Source organism: Lithobates pipiens, unplaced genomic scaffold (assembly GCF_037356315.1).
Source record: "Lithobates pipiens isolate NorthernLeopardFrog02 unplaced genomic scaffold, aLitPip1_a1.2 Scaffold_16, whole genome shotgun sequence".
Lineage (NCBI taxonomy): Eukaryota > Metazoa > Chordata > Amphibia > Anura > Ranidae > Lithobates > Lithobates pipiens.
In genome coordinates this window covers 152,214,422-152,237,379 of record NW_027507748.1, presented here as the reverse complement: position 1 = coordinate 152,237,379, position 22,958 = coordinate 152,214,422, and the positions used below count along the sequence as shown (strand labels likewise).

At 45.2% G+C, this 22,958-nt stretch overlaps 1 protein-coding gene across 1 annotated transcript; it reads right to left on the bottom strand.

The window, feature by feature from the left end:
• Positions 1-280: 280 nt before the first annotated feature.
• On the bottom strand, positions 281-21,819 carry LOC143982161 (fibrinogen-like protein 1-like protein). Its single transcript, XM_077480632.1, has 3 exons — positions 21,683-21,819; positions 5,687-5,785; positions 281-1,291 (listed from the first exon to the last, which is right to left on the bottom strand). Exons 1-3 carry the CDS (start codon positions 21,684-21,686, stop codon positions 645-647), a joined length of 750 nt encoding a protein of 249 aa, XP_077336758.1. The 5' UTR covers positions 21,687-21,819; the 3' UTR covers positions 281-644.
• Between the last annotated feature and the right edge of the window lie 1,139 nt (positions 21,820-22,958).

The following is a 22,958-nucleotide window of genomic DNA, read 5'->3' as shown; positions in this document are numbered from 1 at the left end:
CATGTGTTACTTACTGATCATCGGGTGAAAATAAAGAAACAAACTCCTTAAAAAAGAAAACAAATGCAGCCACCACACCTACCGATTGGCAAGCTACAATGTATTACATTAGGCTCGCTTCTGTCAGACAGCCTGCTGTACACAATGGACGAATGTCAGCTGGCTTCTATTGAGCTGGCCGATGCCAGACAATATTCGGCCCGTGTATACCAGCCTTTATGGCTTCATTGTTTATATTTTGATGTTTTGCGAATGAACTTGAGTCATATCACACTTTAGGTAATCTCACTCTTAGCAATGCACCATATCATTTTATTATTGTTGTTTTCATTTTTTGAGAATGAATTTAAACGTTCAGCTCCTTAGTATTTGTATTTCAACGGGTGGTCCATTTTCTTTACACATTTTCATTATTGTAAGCCTTAGCTTGCTTGGAGAACTTGTTTGATTTCCACTAGTTGTGAAGCTTCATAATTATATGCAAGAAAGTTCATGTTTTCAAAAATGCAAAAAATTCTAAAATACACAATCTGGCATCAAACAGCTATAAATTGTTATGAGCAAATTATCAGAATATATTTTCTTTTTATTATCAACATCAATTGAAACAATACAATGTGTATGTAAATGGGTTCATACTCTAGTTAATCAAGGTAAATGCAGTAATCTGCTGGCCTGATTAATACAGTTGATCCCTTGCAGTTCCCATTACAGAGCCCTTGCCAGTGTATTGCATTTTTGTTGTTCAGTTTGGATGCAAAACATGCTCCATACCACCATGCACCACCATAACTGGTAGCGCAGTTAGCACCACTGTTAGTGTCCTGGTCTTTGTCCTTAACTGAGAACTTCATGTTGTCATGTGCGACCCCTGCAGTTATTGAAGACATGGCATCTCCTGCAGTGCCCGTGTAGCTTCCCAGCCTCAGCTTGTAGCCATTAGCTTCATCCTCCACACTGAAGAGGTTGTAGTCAGCATATTTTTCTTCATTGTTATTGTCCAGAATAACAAAACGGGCCTGGTACACCCTCTGCTTGGTGATTTGGTGAATGTACTCAATACCCAGCCAGTAATCCTTCTCAACATTGCCAAAGCCATATTTGTAGGTAGTCCAGGACTCATCCCATGTAATCTCAGAGTTAAAGGAATTACGTTGGATGACAATCCATCCTCCACTGTGGGTTGTCATGTCACAATATACAATCAAAGGGTGGGGGAAATCTTGGGGGTGGATAACATACACACCACTTTCCTTGTTTCTTGGGATGCCACTGCAGTCTTTTGGTAATTCTATCAAAGAAGTTTCTTAGATTTAGAAATCAGTAAGGAACAGAAGGCAGCCTAATAGCATGTACATGGAAGGATATGTTAAATTTTACTTTTTTCTAACAAATAACTCAATAAAATAAAGCATAAATAACAAAAACATGAAGCTAAGTGCAGAGATTTGGGACACTTGAAGGTGATTGGGCTTCTTCTGGAATTCAGAAAACTGATCTGATTTTCCTATACATGTTATAACTTCCCCAGAAATATTAAGGCTGGGTTCACACCATTGTGAATTGGATGCAGAATCCCCACATCTAATTCGCAATAGCAGGAGATTTTGACCGGCTCTCTATGGAGCCGGTTCACCTATGTCCACAGCAGGCCCGTTGCATTTTGCATCAAAACGCTGTGCATCTTTGGACCATTTCTGGTCTGAATTCAGCCCAAATTCGGACCTAAAAAAAGTTTGCCAGCCAGCTCCAGTTCAGCACTTTTAGCCGATGGTTGAGAGCACTGGCCGGAGTGTTCTGGCGGGGGGGGGAGGGGGGTGCCCCTGTCAGAATACAATCAAACATCAGGGGAGATACTAACTAACATTGGATTGTGAGTACAGCGGCTCCAACCTGAGCTGCCAGGGTTATTTTCATTCAACCAACTGTATTGAACGGAAAAAAAAACTAGTAACGCGTACAAGGCTTAAGTCTAGGGAACCAGCATGATGATGTCACTTGCTTATCAGAAACTCAATGTGCCTACTCTGAGTTTAAGGGCGAACCCGGGATTTACAGGATGAAGGATCCAGGAATAATGGTAAAACTGCTCATGTGACATTTATAATTTAAGGTCCATCCTATCTGGTGAGTGAACTTTTCTGAAGGTAGTGGTGGTTAACGGAGTATTCTTGATATTCTATGTAAAGTATGTATTCTAAAATCCACAAATCAAATGTGCTCCAATTTGGAGCAAATTTGATTTATGGATTTTAGAATACAAACTGTACATAGAATATTAAGAATACTGATAATTTACCTGGTTAAAGTGGTTGTAAACCCTTAGGCCGCATACACACGGGCGGATTGTCTGCCCAACTAAGTTCGTCAGACAATCCGACAGACAGTCCGTTCAACTTTTGAATGAACGGACTTGACCACACACGATGAACAGACAGTCCGCTGAAAGCTTGCGCGATGACGTGTACAGCACGTACGACGGGACTAGAAAAACGACGTCCAATACACTGCAATGCAACCTTCGGCCGTGTAAATCCTTTCTGAGCATGCGCCATACTTAGTCCGTCCAACTTGCCTACACACGAGCGGACTGTCCGCTGAAACCAAGTTTGGACGGACAAAACCAAGTTTGGACGGACAAAATTACGGAAATTCCGAAAGACTAAGTCCGTCAGACTGTCCGCTGAAAAAGTCAGCTGAAGCCCACACATGAGCGGATTGTCCGCTGAAACACGGTTCAGCGGACTAAGTTGGGCAGACAATCCGCCCGTGTGTACGCGGCCTTATGCCACGCACATGCGACCGGACTTTCTGGCAGACTAGGTCCGACGGTCTTCCCGACGGACTTTGGGCGGAGTTCCAATGGACTTTCTGAATGAAGGGACTTGGCCACACACGAACCGACTAAGTCCGTTCGAAAGTTTGTTCGTTTTGAATGTGATGAGGTAAGATGGGACTAAAAAAGGAAGTTCAATAGCTTCCTTTGCATCGTATTTGGTCCGTTGGACTAGCATACAGACAAACTGTTTTCCCGATAGGAATTGAGTCCGTCTGACAGATTTGAAACATGTTCTATTTTTAGGTCCGTTGAATTTATTTAATGCAAAAAGATGGGATTGTCCGATGGACTGATTCCGTCGGACCTAGTCTGCCGGAAAGTCCGGTCGTGTTTACGCGGCATTACAATCCACTTTTTACTACAGGTAAGCCTATAATAAGGCTTATCTGTAGCTACCCCGGATATCTCCTAAACCTGCATGGTTTAGGAGATATCCCCTGTATCAGCATGTGCCTACGTCATTGACACATGCGCACTGAAGTCATTGCTCGTGCGTGGGAGTGACCTCATCGTGGCTCCAGCCAATCACAGCGCCGGAGCCTGTGATACCCGGAATTAACTCTGGGAGAGATGTCGCCGGCCGGAGCTGTATAGTGAGACCACTGTGGGGGCTTTGATCTAAGGTGAGTATTTCATAATGAGCTAGTATGCTATGCATACTAGCTCATAAGGCCTTTGTCTTGCAGGTTTTTTTGTGGGTTTACAAACACTTTAAATGTGGTGGAACCATCTCCAAGAACATTCTTTGTTTGGTGGATGGAACACAGTTAGGCCACCTCCACATGTGCTAGGAGTCCGCTTGCTCAGCTAGGGAGGATAGGATGACAGGTCTGTGACATTGATTGTGTATGTGGGTATAATAATATATTATTTGAAAATTGCATTTGGAATGTAAGGGGGACCTTATGCATATGTCATGTGTGTGTAGCACCCTCTACCCAGTGTAGGTGTTAGGGTGAGATTTTTGTGTAGTACAGGTAAATTTAAGCAGGCCTAGCCATAAGCTAGGCCTGTTTGCTTTGATCTGTGTGGGCTGGGAGAGGCTAAGAGTAGGCTGGTGACTCATAGACAGCATCATCTTTCGGTTACCTCCCTTCTGGTTCTAGAGACTTCTAGAAGGATGGTGGGGAAGAGGGGTGGAGCTGTCTGGGGTGTTCTGAGGATTCCTGACCAATCCCCAATCTGGACTGGCAGGGGACAGGCCTCCTTAAATACCCAGAGTCAACCCAGCTAAGAGGAGTTGTTCAGGTGGAAGAAATGGAGATGGAGTATTAGGCTGTCGGGGCTTTTGAGGAAACCCCCCAGTCTGGGGGGGGGGGGGTGACCATGGGCCAGGGGCTCAGAGCTGAACAGGAACCCCATACAACCCAAGGTGTGTCCTGAACAGAAGCAGGAGAGGACAGCGGGGGATACTGCTGGGCAAGTCTCCAGGAGGGATTCATCAGGTATCGGCGAGTGACAGGCACAGTCGGGAGAGCTGAGAGAGGCATGCTGGAGCGGACGGGGAGTGTGCAGTCTGAGATGGATGTAGAGCCAGCGGGAGAGACTGTGATGTTACTGGCAGTGAAATCGGACTGCTGCAGTCAGGAGGGCTGTCAGGATCTGCAAAGGGCTGACTGGGATCAGTAGTCCACCAAAGAGGGCAACTAGCACTAAAGACTTTCCTATTTCTGTTGCTACACTTAAGGGGCCTGCGGTCCCTGCCTGCAAATGGTGGTTACTAAGGCCTGTCTGAAACCAGAGTTAGGCCTAACCATGTGTTTTGCAGGATGAGAGTATCTAAAATTGTCCCAGACCATGTAAGAATCTTTTTCCTGGGCATCCCATAAATTCCTTAACCTTATCCAAGTTCCTATCAATCAATAAAATACAAAAACAAAGCTGATGAACTTGTTAATTGTCTTGGAGTGTCTGGAAGTGAATGCCAGGCTGGGCAGGGTGACAGGTGCACCACAATCATTCAGCAGCCCCTACTGGGGTACCACTACATGTGGATACTAATAATATGGGCTTTAGTGTTACAAATAATTTAGATCATGTGAAGTAAAAAAATTAAAGGACAAGGAGGCAGAGAGAGCATACCTATCAGTGGAGTGCTGGGGCAGGTTCCACAGACATGTGCACCAGGATGTATTGGCTACCATTATACAATTCTTAAAGTGGGGTGCCCCTAAAAAAAAAAATGTAAAGTCAGCAGCTACAAATACTGCAGCTGCTGACTTTTAATAATCACTAAGACACTTACCTGCCTCAGGGTCCAGCGATGTGGGGGAACGAAGCCCCCTCATTCCCTGCTCCGCGGGGCGCCGCAGTCACCTGGGACACGTGACAGGTCCCAGATGACTGTGTGGCGCGAGGGGAAGTGATGTCACCAGCCCGGGCAAAGAAGAAGGCAGACTACGAGGGACCCCCTAGCAACAGGTATTTAGAGGTGAGTAAAAAAAATTTTTTTTTCCAATAATTTTTTGTTATTTTTTTAAAGAATTTTAAACAATTTTTTATTTTTTGGTGGCAACACCACTGTAAGCATGGTGCAGGGCTTGCCTATGGATCAGATACTGAACCCTCAGAAAAACGAGGCCTTGCCATGTGTGACTAGACCCTGTATATAGCTGGATCCAGGGGGATGAACTCATGGTGATTTATACCTGCTTAGCAATTGTTGCACCTGGGCTGGGAACTGGCTAAATAACCCGGTCCCTGCGTAGCCTGTCCTGTATACTTGAACTTAACCTAGACCTGTCCTAATTCTATCCATTTATGGATGGAACTGACAAATATTTAAAGGTCATTGCACAAAAAATGTATTTTGACCTTTTTGTGCAAGGCTACTATACTGTCACATACTTTTGTTATCATCGTTATCCCCATCTCTTGGTTTTCTTCGAGAATGTCGTGTTGAGGCTGTGCTCACTAAAGCCAGAATCAGAAGGTAATTTAAGATATCTAAAATTACAAAAAAAAAGGTTACATTATTAAACCATGCAAAAAATTCTTTGCTTAATAAAGATTTCTACACCAACTCTATGACAACAACGCCCAAATACATCTCTGTACTCCCCAGCTCACCCCCTCAATCTCCTCATGTATCTTAAATTTACATAACAATATATCAGCATGGATGTCACTCCACTTGCTAGGGTTACCACATTTCCAAACTGCCATTCAGAATGCACCCCACCCCCCAGCATGCACCGATCTGTGATGTCACAATGGGGCGGTGCCACCATGTGATGTGGCTGGTTGGCCCCACCCCTTACTTATTTAAGAAATGTCACTCAGATTACAATGCAGTTGGTGGGTGGCTGTGCTCGAGAGTGGAGCAGGATTTATATGCAACTTTAGTTTCTTAGATAGAAAAAGCATTTGTTTAATGTATGTTAGCCTAACATTGCAGTTGCAGGCAACCAATTAGGTTCAAAGAGTGTAATTGTTCTTTCAAAGATAGGCTAACATACATTAAACAAATGCTCTTTATATCTAAGACACTAAAGTTGCATCTAAAAAAAAAACATACGTTAAGCTGCAAAAGGAATACAAATGTCCTGAGTGATCTAAAGTAATTTGGAAAACATGAAGCTTCAAGACAAATCTAAAATGAGCTTCCCCTACTTGATATGTACAAATCCATGCACAATGCATTGAATACATATGCACGGAACGAAATTCAGCCATAGGGAACTACTAGTACTTAATGTACCTAATGTCTGTAAGGCCGCGTACACACGCGGGGACTGTTCGCTCAACTTTGTCCGCTGAACAGTGTTTCGGCGGACAGTCCGCTCGTGTGTGGGCTTTCAGCGGACAGTTTCAGCGGACAGTCTGCTGAACAAAGTTTTTCGGAAATTCCGAAAAACTGTCCGCTGAAACTTTGTTTCAGCGAACAGTCCCCTCGTGTGTAGGCTTGTTCGTCAAACTAAGTTCCGCGCATGCTCAGAAAGGATTTACACGCCGAAGTTTGCATTGCAGTGTATAGGACGTCGTTTTCTAGTCCCGTCGTACGTGCCGTTCACGTCATCGCGCACGGTTTCAGCGGACTGTTCGTTCGTCGTGTGTGGGCAAGTCCGTCCATGCTAATTTTGAGCGGACTGTCCGCTGAAACTGTTTGACGGACAAAGTTGAGCGAACAGTCCCCGCGTGTGTACGCGGCCTAACACACTGAGGAGGAGTTCTGAGCACTGCAGTGTCCCATATTCCTTCCGGGAGTCGGGGCAGTCGGGCACCCATGGCTGCAAGACACGCCTAACACCGGTGGCTGCTGTTGATGTCAGCGGCAGGAGGCAGGAAAACAGGGCTGGCTAACTCCCACGGCTCCTGCTTTGTGAAAGCGCCCAACTAGTGATGTCCAGTTCATGAACAAATCATTCTTTTGAATCGATTCTTTTCAGTGAACTGGATGAATTGATTCATCTAACTGAACTGATTCGTTTGAAACAGTTCACTCTGCACTCAGTACATAGCAGAGCAGGCCTGGTAATATGATCCTAGAGTGAGAGAGCTCCGCCCCTCCCTGCAACCAATCAGCTGACTCAAAGCACAGTGACACTCAGGAACTGGATACAAACTTAAAACAAGAGTCAGGAGTACACAGTACACCGAGTTAAAGAATCATACAAGTTACAGAGTTAAAGAATCATACAAGTTACCGAGTTAAAGAATCATCCAAGTTACCAAGTTAAAGAATCGTACAAGTTACAGAGTTAAAGAATCGTACAAGTTACCGAGTTAAAGAATCATACAAGTTACCGAGTTAAAGAATCATACAAGTTACCGAGTTAAAGAATTGTACAAGTTACCGAGTTAAAGAATCATACCAGTTACCGAGTTAAAGAATCATATCAGTTTTTAGAACACAGTACACTGAAAGAACCACGAGTCACCACCAGTAAAACAATACACTAAACCAATGAGGTAGCAGCAGTGATCAGGTGGTACGGACAGCCTAAGGCCATTTCACACTCGTGCGACTTGTCCTGCGACTTGAGACTGCAAAGTCACATGACAAGTCACACCCCATGATTTCCAACGAGTTCAGTTCATATCTGTGCGACTTCAAAGTAGTTTTTGTACTATTTTTGTTCAACTTTGATGCGACTTGTGGCAGAGACCTCAAGATTACACAGACATTGCTTCAAGTCGTGGCAAAAATCATGGCAAAAGCACTTGACTTTCAAGTCGCACAAGTGTGAAAATAGCCTTAACGATTGAATTTTACTACCAGGGCTACTTCGCCCATGGTAGTGGTAGTAAAATCTGATCATAATTCCTGTGCATGCGCTGTAAAGGCTACGGGCAAATCTGATGGCTAGCAATGTTAACTGTGAAGTTGCCCCATCAGAATGCAGTTCACATGCACAAAAACCCACTTTTCATTTAGGCTCCATTTCCACTTGAGCAACTTGTCCTGCGACTTTGTACTCTATGATTTCCAATGAGTATTATTCGCATCTGTGCGACTTCAAAGTAGTCCCTGCACTACTTTAGTCCCACTTTGATGCAACTTGAGATCCATAGACCTCCGCAATACACAGGCATTGCTTTAAAGTCGCATCAAAATTGCGGCAGAATTGTGTAACTTTCAGGCTGCATTAGCCTGAAAAGTTGCAAGATTCTGCCACGACTTGAAGCAATACCTGTGTATTCTGGAGGTTTATGGACCTCAAGTCACATTAAAATGGGAGCAAAGTAGTGCAGGGACTACTTTGAAGTCGCTGTGACTTGAAGTCGCACAGATATGAATGGTACTCATTGCAAATCGGGTACTTCTTGTCATGCAACTTTGCAGTCCCAAATCACAGGACAAGTTGCACAAGTGGAAACAGAGCCTAAATGAAAAGCAGGGTTTGTGTGCATGTGAACTGCATTCTGGGGTAACTTCACAGTTAACATTACTATCCATGGAAACAGAACCTAAATGAAAAGCGGGGTTTGTGTGCATGTGCATTCTGGGGCAACCTAGGCTCAGGGCCAGTTTACACTGCTGCATAGTGCAAAATCGCATGCGATTTGCACTGCAGTGCAAATCACAGGCGATGTCCGTGCAATGCGATTTCAGCCATACAGATAGTATGGTTGAAATCGTATCGCATTCGGACTAAACTCGCACAGGACCCTTTTTTTGGTCTGCACCAGAATCGGATCGCATGGCACCCATGCGATCCGATTCATGTCCAAACTGACACTTTGCAGTGCGACATGCAAGCTGAAATGGGGGTGTCATTAACATTGTATGACACTCCCCAGCAGTTCGCATATGTCGTTGTGAACTGTTGTGGAATTGCAGGGTTCCCGCATCGCACAAGTGTGAACCCAGCCTAACACAGCTGTTTGTGTATCACCAAAATTCATGACACTGAGCTAATCTGACAACAATATACTTGTGCTCTGCGCCAATCAACTAAATCAAAGTAAACATCCCCAGTACCTGCCAACCTTCTGTGTGAATCAGTCTTCTGATTCTAATCATTTAATATGGTTGAATCAGAGCTTCGGTTCACTTGCTTGTCAGTAGACTCAGCAAGTGAACCGAAGAACCGAAGAATCAATTTACTGAATCTGTTCATTTCAATGAGCAGTTCGAAATGAACCGATTCGTTTTAAAGACCCAGACTTCCCATCACTACGCCCAACTAGGTAGGAAATGGGCTTTATCCACCTCTTGCTGTGTTTCTCCAGGAGAGGCGTGCACCGTGCGGTGCATCAGGATGAAGTCACTGCCAATCAATGCAGCCGTTCTCTGCATCGATGCAGAATCGCCAGCGGCTGCATCCACTGTGACACTGTATGTCCCGCAATGAAGGTGCCCGCACCCACCTGTGCTGCTATTACTCCCTGTATAAGTCTGTGAATTTACAGTTTTCGGCATCCTGCCATACTGCTTGTGCATTTACTGTGCCACTACTACTCCCTGCTAAAGCATGTGATCTTACAGTTTTCTGCATTTTGCAGCCTGTCTGCTATACATGTCAGCTGAAAGTTGTGCCAGTATTGATCCATGTGTTTTTTTGCCTACAAGCCATCTGCCTACAACAGTCCATACTTGGGTCCCTTTACATGGCTTACAGTAATTTCACAATTCAGCTGGAATTTTTTTTGCTAGTTCAGCAATCACTATTTCTGATTTGATATACTGCCAGTCAGAACTTTAGGATCCTAATGTCATTTGTGATTTATACAGGCTTTTTATTTTGATAACATGAGCCTATAGTTGGACTTGGTATTTACACTATATTTCCAAAAGTATTGGACGCCTGTTTTTACACGTACATGACATTTACTGGCATCCTAGTCTTAGTCCGTTTGGTTCAATATTGAGTTGGGAATGTTGACACATGACCCATGCCTGGCACATGTCCTTAATTTGGTGGTGCAGCTTTCTTAAACAGGTATCCAGGGTTGCAAGATCTAAGGCAGGCCAGATGAGTCTGTAGCCAATTCAGGCGTTTATACAGTCAGTGTCCGGTTGGCTGAAATTCAGCGGGAATTCCATCTGCCTATAAACCGCCTGATTTGTGTAATGCCTACCAGGTGGAACTCAACTTTGACACTGCTGTAGTAGCTGCACATGCAGCAAAGGACCATCAATGAGTACCTGTGTGATTATGGCACAAGGACAGGCTCAGGGGAGCTCTGTTTTTTTTTTCCCATGCAAATGGCTGCTGATAAAGGATGCATGCACTATACTGTCACCATTTGATGAGGAGACAAGGATGGTGAGCTGTGGCAGTGCATGTATCAGTAACACTATAGGGATGGACTGAACGGACCCCTGTTCGGTTTACACCAGAACTTTCAAACACCGCACAAGTTTGGACCCGAATAACGAACCCCATTAGTCAATGGGACCCGAACGTCAAAAATCAAAAGTGCCCATTTTGAAGGCTTATATGGAAGTAATTGGGCATACAATGGTTATAGGGGTCTGGGTCCTGCCCTGGGGGACATGTATCAATAAAAAAAGAAAGCTTGTGAAAAACATAATTTTTTTAAGGAGCAGTGTTTAGATTTCTAAAGTAAAAGCATAAAAATGAAAAAATATTTCCAATTTAGTGTCGGGGGGTCCCCTTAGTCTACCTGTAAAGTGGCAGATCTGTACCATGTCTACAATCTGCTGCAGCAATAATTGCATTTATAAAGCCCCAAAAAAATGAAATTTTCCCTGCAAGTTGCCTTTATTTTGCACAGCTCGGGAGCCAGTGTGTATGATGTGGCCACAAGGTAGTGCACTGGGAACAAGATTAGAGATTTTTTGGATACATTTGGTGTACTGGTTTGACTTTGGATGGCTGTTATGGATGCGTCTTTGGGTGTCGGTGGCACCTTCCCACCGTAACCCTATAGAGGTAATCTTGATGAAAGCAAGAATTGGCCTTGCTGTAAAAAATTGCAATGATATGCACCTGTCAAACAGGTTCAGAAAATTTGGGTGTCGGGGGGCGCCTTCCAATTGTAACCCTATAGAGGTGCTCTTGATGAAAGCAAAAATAACTGCAATGATATGCATATGGTTGGTGTTTTTGCCACGTTTGATGTGCCTGAGACACAGTTTGCAGATAGCAACAGTGCTGCAGATGTGCTGAAAAAGGCCCAGACAGCTGAGCTTTGGGGAGTGGACCGGGAGATAGCAGCTGCAGAATGTGATGCAATAGGGTGGCTGATCTCTACTCTTTCTTGATGTCGGCCTCCTTGGGGTCGTGCAGCCTCACTTCAGTTTCCTCCTCTGCTCTATCTGGCACCTAAGTCACATCAGTGACCTCATCATCATCATCACCTCCATCTCCTCCATCTTCATCATTACCACTTGAGACAACTTGGCAATATGCTGCGGCTTGGGGAACATGAATGCCAATTTGTCTGCCAGTGTTCGTCCCTCTCTCTAGGCTCATGTTCCTCTCATCCTCAACCTCAGAACGAACATCTGAATTCAGTAATGGCTGGGCATCATCGAGGAGTAAGTGGCTGACACTGTGGTCAAATAACTCAGCTGACACCTCAATGGCTGATGTTGGGGCTATGGCAGGAATAGATGTGGACAAGGAGGCAAGTTTATCCACTCTGGCAACTGCAGGGGACTGCACACTTTTCTCTGCTTGCTTGATAGAGGATGAGGAGTATAAGGAAGGTTTGGTAAGCCAGTCCACCACCTCCTCTGCATGCGGTGGCTGGATAGCAAGGGAAAACTCACTAAACAGAGGAAATGATGATGTGCCCGAGGACTGACCACCAGCCCCCTTACAGTGCCAAGGGAACGTCTGCCTCTCCTTGTTGTCCTCCCAGACATTCTTGGGCAGGAGGGGGCGGTTCTTATAAACAAATGTAAAGAAGAAGTTGAAATCTGTACATAGATACACTTTAATCAATGTAAAAAGGTGTTCGGTGCACTTTAATTTTAGTACTTACACTACACAGACACACTCTACGGATACACTATAATATACTGCAATATAATGCGCCAAATGTACAGTGACACACAGAACTATATGGTGTTAAACTGGCAGCAACGCACACAAAAGTAAATGGTGTTAAACTGGCAGTAACGCACAAAACTATATGGCATTAAACTGGCAGTAACGCACACAGAACTATATGGCGTTAATGTGGCAGTAACACATACAAAACTATATGGCGCTAAACTGGCGGTAACGCACACAAAAGTAAATGGTGTTAAACTGGCAGTAACGCACAAAAATATATGGTGTTAAACTGGCAGTAATGCACACAGAACTATATGACGTTAAATGGGCAGTGTCACGGTCGTCCCCAGAACCCAGTGACTCGTGGAAGGCCTGCCCACGTTGTCTCTTCGTTTAGAGCCAATAGGTACCCATGGGCGCGCGTTGGCGCTAACGAACGCTTACGTATAGGTACGAACGGGCGCACGCGGGTGCGCGATATGGTGAACGAGCGCACGCGGGTGCGCGATATGGTGAACGAGCGCACGCGGGTGCGCAAGGGCACGAACGGGCGCACGCGGGTGCGCGGGCGCACGAACGGCTGCACGGTCTTGCACGGGCACGCTCAGACACGCCGTGCGACCGTTCTTGGCGCCCAAAGGGCTATTTAAGGAACCTGTTGCAGTCTCCCGGTGCTGTCCGGTCTACAGCGTTCCTGTGAGTTATCTCTGCTTAAACCTGATTGTTCCTGCCTCTGATCTACCCGGCTTGTTCCTGTTTACTCCTGCTTGCTGCCAGCCCTGACCCTCGGACTTCCTGACCACGCTTCTGCCTTCTCCTTCGGTACTTCTGCTGCCTGCCTGTTGACGACCCGGCTTGTGTTTGACCCTTCTGTTTGCCTGCTGATCCAGTTGTTTCCTGTGACCACCGCTGCCTGTTGTCAGCCGTTCCTGTACTCCCTCCTGCACCTGCTGCCAGCCGCTGACCGCTCTCCAGCTGTTCCAGGATCATCCGCCTGCATCCGCTGTTGTCTGACGCCAGCTCCAGGGCCTACCTACCATCACGGACTTGGCACTTGTGCCCTCTGACCTCTTGAGTCCCTGTTCCCACTCTCAGGGGATCTCGAGCCAGAGGCTTACGAGAGGCCGCTCCCTGCACTTCGGGCTCCTTCCACCAGGTACGTGACAGTACCGGACAGCCATGTCCGAGCCCACGCAGGGAGCCTCTCCTATGGACGAGCTCTGCCACCATCTTGCGGGACTTACTCAGGCGGTGAAGAGCCTACAAGAGGGCTACAGCCAGTTGGAAGAACGCGTCCAGGCCCTGTCTACCTCCACACCAGTCGTCTCCGGGACTCCCGCTGCACCTTCTGTGGTGATGTTGCCACCAGAACCCAGGGTACCTACTCCCGAGAGATTCTCCGGCCATCGGGGAAGTTTCAGGGCTTTCCGTAACTCCTGTGAGCTTTTCTTTGCTCTTCAACCAAGGACCTTCTCCCTCGAATCCACCAAGGTGGGATTTGTTATCTCTTTGTTGTCTGGCGAACCCCAATCCTGGGCTGATCGTTTATTGGAGAAGAAGGATCCATCTCTTAACACTCTGAGCACCTTTTTCCTGGCCATGTCCCAACTTTATGAGGATCCACAATTATCTGCCACCGCAGAAGCAGCTCTACATTCGCTGCAACAAGGCCGTAGGCCTGTGGAGGACTATGTAACGGAGTTCAGGCGTTGGAGTGCTGACACGGACTGGAATAATGCAGCACTCCGCTACCAGTTCCGTATGGGACTTTCAGAACCCCTAAAGGACGAGTTAGCCCGAGTAGGCACCCCCGAGACCTTGGAAGCGCTTGTGGACTTGTCTATCCAAATTGACAGACGCATCAGAGAGCGTCGTTTGGAACGCTCCACTACCTCCTCTCGTCCAGTGTGGATGCTACCCCGGGTATCCTACCCCTCTCACCCAGCTTCTTCCAGTCCTACCACAGTGCACCAGGATCCTCCTGAACCTATGCAGCTGGGCCTACTCAGACCCTCCTTAACACCTGAGGAACGCCAGCGCCGTCGGGCAGGAAATCTCTGCTTATACTGCGGAGAACCAGGACACTTCGTGCGCACTTGCCCTGCTAAACTCCGTAAGTGCCTCTCCATGTACCCTGTCCCCACCGTTGATTTTCCAAGTAGTTCTTCTCATCTGACTGTACCCATTCTTTTGCAGCTCCCAGGAGGGAATATCCGAGCCAACGCAATTATTGATTCGGGAGCCTGCAGTGGCTTCATAGACCTGACCTTTGCCACAAGACATAACATCCCTCTTCGGCCCAGGGCAAAGGGTCTTTCTGTACATCTGGCCGATGGTTCGACTCTCAAGTCCGGCCCAGTAGTTCAAGAAACTTTGCCGTTACTTACCACCATTGCCGGGATCCACCAAGAGTTACTGAGCTTGGATGTCATCACATCCCCTTTATTTCCTATCATATTAGGCATGCCCTGGCTAAAGGCCCATAACCCCCAGATTGACTGGTCTACCGGAAAGGTAGATTTCCTCTCTCCCTACTGCCTCCAACATTGTTTGCCGGAAACCAACCAAGCTTCTTCTTCCTCCTTGCTCTGTCTAGAGATAGACGCAGAAGCCCGTCAAGCTGTGCCCCCAGCCTACCACAGTTTTCTGGATGTTTTCAGCAAGAAGGGTGCTGAGGCCTTACCCCCTCACAGGCCATACGATTGCCCAATTGAACTGCTCCCAGGTGCAGAGATTCCTTTTGGAAGAATTTTTCCCTTATCGGAAACAGAGTTGGTAGCCTTGAAGACCTATCTGGATGATAGTCTGAGAAAGGGATTTATTCGTCCCTCTACCTCCCCGGCTGGCGCAGGAATCTTCTTCGTGGAGAAAAAGGACCGATCTTTACGCCCCTGTGTGGACTATCGGGCTCTTAATAAAATCACCATAAAGAACCGTTACCCCCTGCCACTCGTGCCTGAACTATTCCAAAAGCTGGGGTCTGCAGCCATTTTTTCCAAGTTGGATCTTAGAGGGGCCTACAACCTTGTTCGTATTCGGAGTGGAGATGAATGGAAGACCGCTTTCCGTACACGCTTCGGCCACTTCGAGTACTTGGTCATGCCTTTTGGCCTTTGTAACGCCCCCGCCACGTTTCAACACTTTATAAACGATATTCTGAGAGACTATCTGGACCTATTTGTTATCGTATATTTGGATGACATCCTGATCTTTTCTCCCTCCCTGACGGAACATCGGGAACACGTCAAAAATGTGCTATCCCGTCTTCGTCTTCATGGACTATATGCCAAGCCGGAAAAATGCATCTTTGAACAACGCAGTATTCAATTCCTTGGTATGATCATTTCGGTAGACGGCATCGAGATGGATCCCCAGAAGATCGCAGCCATTCGAGATTGGCCGGCGCCCATGGACAAAAAGGGGGTGCAACGGTTTATTGGTTTTGCGAACTTTTACAGAAAATTTATTAGAGGATTCTCCACCATCTTTTCACCCATTACAAGACTAACCAAACAGGGCTTGAAATTCCAATGGTCTCCCGAAGCCCAAAGGGCTTTTTCCACACTGAAGGATCTGTTCGTTTCTGCCTCCATTCTTAAGCATCCCGATCCAACCTTGCCATACATCCTGGAGGTTGATGCCTCCGAGATAGCGGTCGGGGCGGTGCTTTCCCAAAGACATGGACCAAGATCTCTTCTGCATCCGGTGGCATTCTTTTCCCGTAAACTTTCCGAGGCAGAAAGCAACTACGACGTTGGAGATCGGGAATTATTAGCCATCAAGGTGGCCCTTGAGGAATGGCGTTACCTGCTGGAAGGAGCAGTTCATCCAATTCTTATTTTCACAGACCATAAGAATCTGGAGTACTTGAAGTCTGCCAAGAGATTAAAACCCCGTCAGGCCAGATGGGCACTCTTTTTTTCCAGATTCTTTTTCCATATAACCTACCGGCCAGGATCAAAGAATACGAAGCCGGATGCCTTGTCCCGTATGTTTAACGAACCCGAAGCCTCCCCACATCCAGACACCATCCTGTCGTCAGGGAACTTTCTCTTGCTTCAAGGGAGCTTGTTGTCCCAGATCAAGCAGGCGTCTGCTAGCACCATTCTGCCACCTGGCATCACCCTCCTGGCCAAGGACGAACTTTTCTGGTACAAAGACAAGATCTTTGTCCCTCAGGAAGTGCGGGTCCCGGTCCTCAGTTCTTGTCATGACCACTCGTTGGCAGGCCATTTCGGAGTTCATAAGACCTCGGAGCTACTCCAACGGACATTCTGGTGGCCGCAATTAAAGCCGGACTGTAAAAAGTATGTGGAGGCATGTATCACCTGCATTCAGAATAAGGGGAGCAAGTCCAGGGCGTGGGGTTTGCTAAAGCCACTACCTGTCCCTGATAGACCTTGGCAGATGTTATCAATGGACTTCATTGTTGAACTTCCTCTCTCTGAAGGCTTTTCCACAATCTTTGTGGTTGTGGATAGATTATCGAAAATTAGCCCACTTCCTTCTAATGAAGGGTACCCCTTCCGCCTCGGAAACAGCCGGGATTTTTATTAAGGAAGTTGTGAGACTGCATGGTATTCCTGCAAATATCACTTCGGACCGGGGAGTGCAGTTCACATCTAAATTTTGGAGAGCTCTTTGTGGGGTCCTGAAGATCGATCTGTGCTTTTCTTCCGCCTACCATCCTCAAACCAATGAACAAACTGAGCGAACTAACCAAACCTTGGAACAGTACTTGCGCTGTTTCTCTTCATTCTCTCAGGATGATTGGGCCCCCTTACTACCCTTAGCCGAGTTTGCCTATAACAACTCCGTTCACTCGGCTACGAAACAATCTCCGTTCTTCGCGAACTACGGTTTCCATCCCTTGTTCTTGTCTAACGAGTTTCCGGAATGCCCGGTACCTGCAGTTCAGAAGAACCTTGACTTCTTTAGGTCCAACAATAAGCTCCTGCAGGAAACCATGACTAAGACTCAGAAGTACAACAAGGAGGTGTTTGACAAGAGAAGAAGGGGAGAGCTTAACCTCAAAGTCGGGGATCAGGTCTGGCTATCCACTCTAAACCTGAAGATGGCATGCCCTTCCAAGAAGTTGGGTCCAAAATTTGTGGGCCCTTTTCCTGTAGTTAAGAAGGTGAATGACGTGGCGTTTGAGCTAAGGTTGCCAGAAACCTTCCGGATTCATCCTGTCTTCCACGTAGCTCTACTCAAGCCGGCCGTCCCTGATCCCTTTGTCAGTCGGAAGGTGGCTCCACCAGAACCCGTGATCATTGATGGGGAAGTCGAGTATGAGGTAGAATCTATCTTGGATTGCAGGCGAAGACGCAACCAAATTCAATTTCTGGTGAAATGGAAGGGGTACGGGCCTGAAGAAAACTCGTGGGAGCCTGAGTCCAATATCCATGCCAGGAGGCTGATACTTTCCTTTAAGAGATCTCATCCGGAGAAGATGGCACAATTGGGCATCCGGAGGCTGCCCCTTGGGGGGGGGCAATGTCACGGTCGTCCCCAGAACCCAGTGACTCGTGGAAGGCCTGCCCACGTTGTCTCTTCGTTTAGAGGCAATAGGTACCCATGGGCGCGCGTTGGCGCTAACGAACGCTTACGTATAGGTACGAACGGGCGCACGCGGGTGCGCGATATGGTGAACGAGCGCACGCGGGTGCGCAAGGGCACGAACGGGCGCACGCGGGTGCGCGGGCGCACGAACGGCTGCACGGTCTTGCACGGGCACGCTCAGACACGCCGTGCGACCGTTCTTGGCGCCCAAAGGGCTATTTAAGGAACCTGTTGCAGTCTCCCGGTGCTGTCCGGTCTACAGCGTTCCTGTGAGTTATCTCTGCTTAAACCTGATTGTTCCTGCCTCTGATCTACCCGGCTTGTTCCTGTTTACTCCTGCTTGCTGCCAGCCCTGACCCTCGGACTTCCTGACCACGCTTCTGCCTTCTCCTTCGGTACTTCTGCTGCCTGCCTGTTGACGACCCGGCTTGTGTTTGACCCTTCTGTTTGCCTGCTGATCCAGTTGTTTCCTGTGACCACCGCTGCCTGTTGTCAGCCGTTCCTGTACTCCCTCCTGCACCTGCTGCCAGCCGCTGACCGCTCTCCAGCTGTTCCAGGATCATCCGCCTGCATCCGCTGTTGTCTGACGCCAGCTCCAGGGCCTACCTACCATCACGGACTTGGCACTTGTGCCCTCTGACCTCTTGAGTCCCTGTTCCCACTCTCAGGGGATCTCGAGCCAGAGGCTTACGAGAGGCCGCTCCCTGCACTTCGGGCTCCTTCCACCAGGTACGTGACAGGCAGTAACACACACAGAAGTAAATGGTGTTAAACCGGCAGTAACGCACAAAACTATATGGCATTAAACTGGCAGTAACGCACACAGAACTATATGGCGTTAAACTGGCAGTAACACACACACAACTATATGGTGTTAAACTGCCAGTAACGCACACAAAACTATATGGCATTAAACTGGCAGTAATGCACAAAACGATATGGCGTTAAACTGTCAGTAACGCACACAGAACTATATGGCTTTAAACTGGCTGTAGCACACGCAAAAGTAAATGGCATTAAACTGGCAGTAACACACAAAACTATCTGGCGTTAAACTGACAGTAACACACACAGAACTATATAACGTTAAACTGGCAGTAACGCACACAAAACTATATGGCGTTAAACTGGCAGTAATGCACACAGAACTATATGGCGTTAAACTGGCAGTAACGCACACAGAAGTAAATGGAGTTAAACTGGCAGTAACGCACAAAACTATATGACGTTAAACTGGCAGTAACACACACAGAACTATATAACGTTAAACTGGCAGTAACGCACACAAAAATATATGGTATTAAACTGGCAGTAACGCAAACACAGAACTATATGGCGTCCAACTGGCAGTAACACACACAGAAGTAAATAGCGTTAAACTGGCAGTAACGCACAAAAATTTATAGCGTTAAACTGGCAGTAACTCACACAAAACTATATGGCGTTAAACTGGCAGTAACGCACACAGAACTATATGGCATTAAACTGGCAGTAACGCACACAGAAGTAAATGGCATTAAACTGGCAGTAACACAATCAAATAGACGGTGTTCAACCGTCACTTCACTGGCGCTGTCTGAACTGTCCCTAGTCTAGCTATACACTAATGTCAAGATTACTGACACAGTCTCGCTACACTACACTGAAACTATCTGAGTTGTCCCTACTCTACACTAATGTATGTATGAATGACACGGTCTCACTACACTACAGTGAAACTATTTGAGCTGTCCCTACTCTAGATGCACACTATGCAAAGCTGAATGATGGTCCTCCTCACTACACTCACACCATCCCTAGACTGACACTAAACTAATATTTTACACTTACAATTGAAGCCAAATAGCACAGTACAGTACACTAACTAATTAATAGCACTGAACAGAGCCATTTTCTATCTCTCCACGCCAAAATCACACTGAAAATGGTTGCTATTGAAAGAATATTTTTATACTGTGGGGAGGGAATGAGCCATGATTGGATAAAGTCATGATGACAGTGTCCAATCATGACTCTGACAGTGCTCTGTTCCCTTATCGGCTGAAGCTTTCACTGCTTCAGCCAATCAGGGCTGGCAATGCACTGTGTTTGGGGGGGGCGAACAAATGGTCGAACACCCGAACAACAAAAGTTCGGCCCAAACTTATGCTCGGGCGATACCGTTCTTCCATCCCTATTTCTAAATACATATATACACAGAGCAGCCATATTCCTGATTACATATACATGCTGTACTTCCTACTTAGTAGTATACCATGGAGACTACAGGATTGATTTGCTAAAGGTTTCAACTGTGTTCTCTTTAAATGTCAGTAAACAAGGGAACCTGTGTTCACTTCCTAATCATATGTGAGGATAATTAACAAAAAAAACTGAATTTTTACATGCACATGATTGGGCATTTAATGTGAACACAGGTTTGTCTTATTTACTAACATTCACTTTGGAAAATTAATATATACTTTTCCAAATTAATAGTCTAAACTCCTTCAGTAAATCAACCCTTATTATATTTTACGTTCTTTACTATTCCTTCAAGTTTGCTATACCTCCCAACTTTCTGAAATGATAGAGGAATATCTTTGAGGCTGGGTTAACATATGAGCACGCATCGGCTCACAGCAGGAGTCTGGTGCATCCTCATTCACCGTTTCAGGTTTGATTCAGCCCAAATTTTTGGCTAAATTCGGACTTGAAGCAGACCAAAAGAAATACAGGGCTCCTGTGCAGATCGCAGCAGAGCTGCTGCAGAGATATGTGAACCACCTCCATAGAGAGCCGGTCACAATATCCTGCTGTGCGAATTGGATGCGGGGAAATTGTACTGCTACAGCCCCTATTACACAGACTACAAAGGTCCAATATACAGACAAAGTTTGGCTAAACCAGAAAAGTGCTTTTTTATCTCTATTTTTTATTTATATTGGCTTTTTTTAAAATATTAAATGCAGTGATGTATAGGCTGGATAAAAAGTTTAGCGTAGCATAACAATTTTGATAGTAAAATAATACATTTTGTACAGAGATGTACACATCAGACCAAAAAGATCGGTTGTCGTAAATTCCGATCGTGTGTACACAATCCCGACACACAAAGTTCCACGCATGCTCAGAATCAAGCAGAAGAGTAGAACTGGCTATTGAACTTCATTTATCTCGGCTCATCGTACGTGTTGTACGTCACCGCATTCTTGACGTTCGGAATTTCCGACCAACTTTGTGTGACCTTGTGTATGCAAGACAAGTTTGAGCCAACATCCGTCGGAAAAAAAACATGGATTTTGTTGTTGGAAAATCCTATCTTGTGTACAGGGCATAACACTCTCTCTCATCCTCTCTTTCTCTCTGGCTTATTGTTATATTGTCAAAAGTAAATTCAAACATTTCTTAGACATATTTAATAACCATACAATACATTCTTACCACAATGCTATCTATCTATCTATCTATCTATCTATCTATCTATCTATCTATCTATCTATCTATAGATATATATATATATATATATATATATATATATATTTATAGATAGAGAGATAGATAGATAGATAGATAGATAGATAGATAGATAGATAGATAGATAGATAGATAGATAGATAGATAATATATCTATATTATATATATATATATATATATATATATGTATATATATACATATACACAGTATAAGCATTATCTATAAGACACGTTTACATAGGGCATTCATTTTGCCGAGAAAATGCAGATAAAGAATAAAACAATTAGAATGTCATGCTCACTACTGATATAGCAATTTCAATATTGCAAAAACATAAAGAGCAAAAATAAAAATAAACTTGCATAAGTGACCAATGTGAGCAACTAGAGCTCTCAGCAAATGTCCACTTACCCATCTTGCTTTTCTCATACTCTGATCTTAATTTATTGTCTTTGCTTTTCTTGTACTGTTTCCTGATTTGCCTTGCTTTTCTTGGACTCAAACCTTACTATGAATAACCTTTCATTCTTCAGACTGCTTATCAGTTAGAAAGCAATAAGGTATGCAATATCTTTTTTTAGTATTTTCAAAATATTGCAAAATATATCTCTTATCTTATCAGCAGATAAACCCAAGACATGGACTATGGAGCTCTAAATAACTATTTTTCTGGTTGGCAAGGACAATCAATAGTCAACCAGTTGTTTTGTCTGAGAAGGCACAGAAAGCAGGGACAGGTAGGGAGGGAAGCACATCTTTACCCATTTCTCAACAAATCCGTCATTAGTGTTCCTCAACCCCTACCCGTATCTTTGTGTACACACATAGCAGGACATACACTCTACTCTGTTACTCTGGATCTGAGCGGAGGGACATACTAAAAGGAATGACAGGATGGAATGCCCATAGACTTTAACAGGGAGATGGAATGCCCATAGAGAATAATGGAAAAAAGTGTAATGCCCATAGAGAATAATGGAAAAAAAAATTCAATGTGTGAAAGACTCTATAGACATATCATTTTTTATTTTTTTTATCTACTTTTAAATATCAGCGGTCATGTTTAACCACTTTCAGACCGGACCATTTTGCTGGTCAATGACCAGAGGTCTTTTTACAATTTGGCACTGCGCTGCTTTAACTGGTAATTGCGCGGTCATGCAATGTTGTACCCAAACAAAATTTGTGTCCTTTTTTTCCCACAAATAGAGCTTTCTTTTAAAGGTATTTGACTGACTCTGCGATTTTTATTTTTTGCGATATAAACGTAAAAAGACCGCAAATTTTGAAAGAAAATGATATTTTCTACTTTTTGTTATTAGAAAAATCCAATAAACTCAATTTTAGTCATACATTTAGGCCAAAATGTATTCAGCCACATGTCTTTGGTAAAAAAAAAGTCAATAACTGTATATTTATTGGTTTGCGCAAAAGTTGTCACATCTACAAACTAAGGTACGTTTTCTGGAATTTACGCAGCTTTTAGTTTATGACTGCCTATCTCAATTCTTGAGGTGCTAAAATGGCAGGGCAGTACAAAACCCCCCCAAATGACCCCATTTTGGAAAGTAGATACCCTAAGGAAATTGATAAGAGGCATGTTGAGCCCATTGAATATTTTATTTTTTTGCCTCAAGCGATTGAATAATGACAAAAAATTTTTTTTTTTTTTTTTTTTACATAAAGT

Bases quoted from the DNA above. Each gene is read 5' to 3' on its own strand.
- LOC143982161 (XM_077480632.1), bottom strand. The intron at 1,292-5,686 runs GTATGTGACAGT...CTTCTTTGATAG, and splicing joins GGATAACGATGATAACAAAA to AATTACCAAAAGACTGCAGT.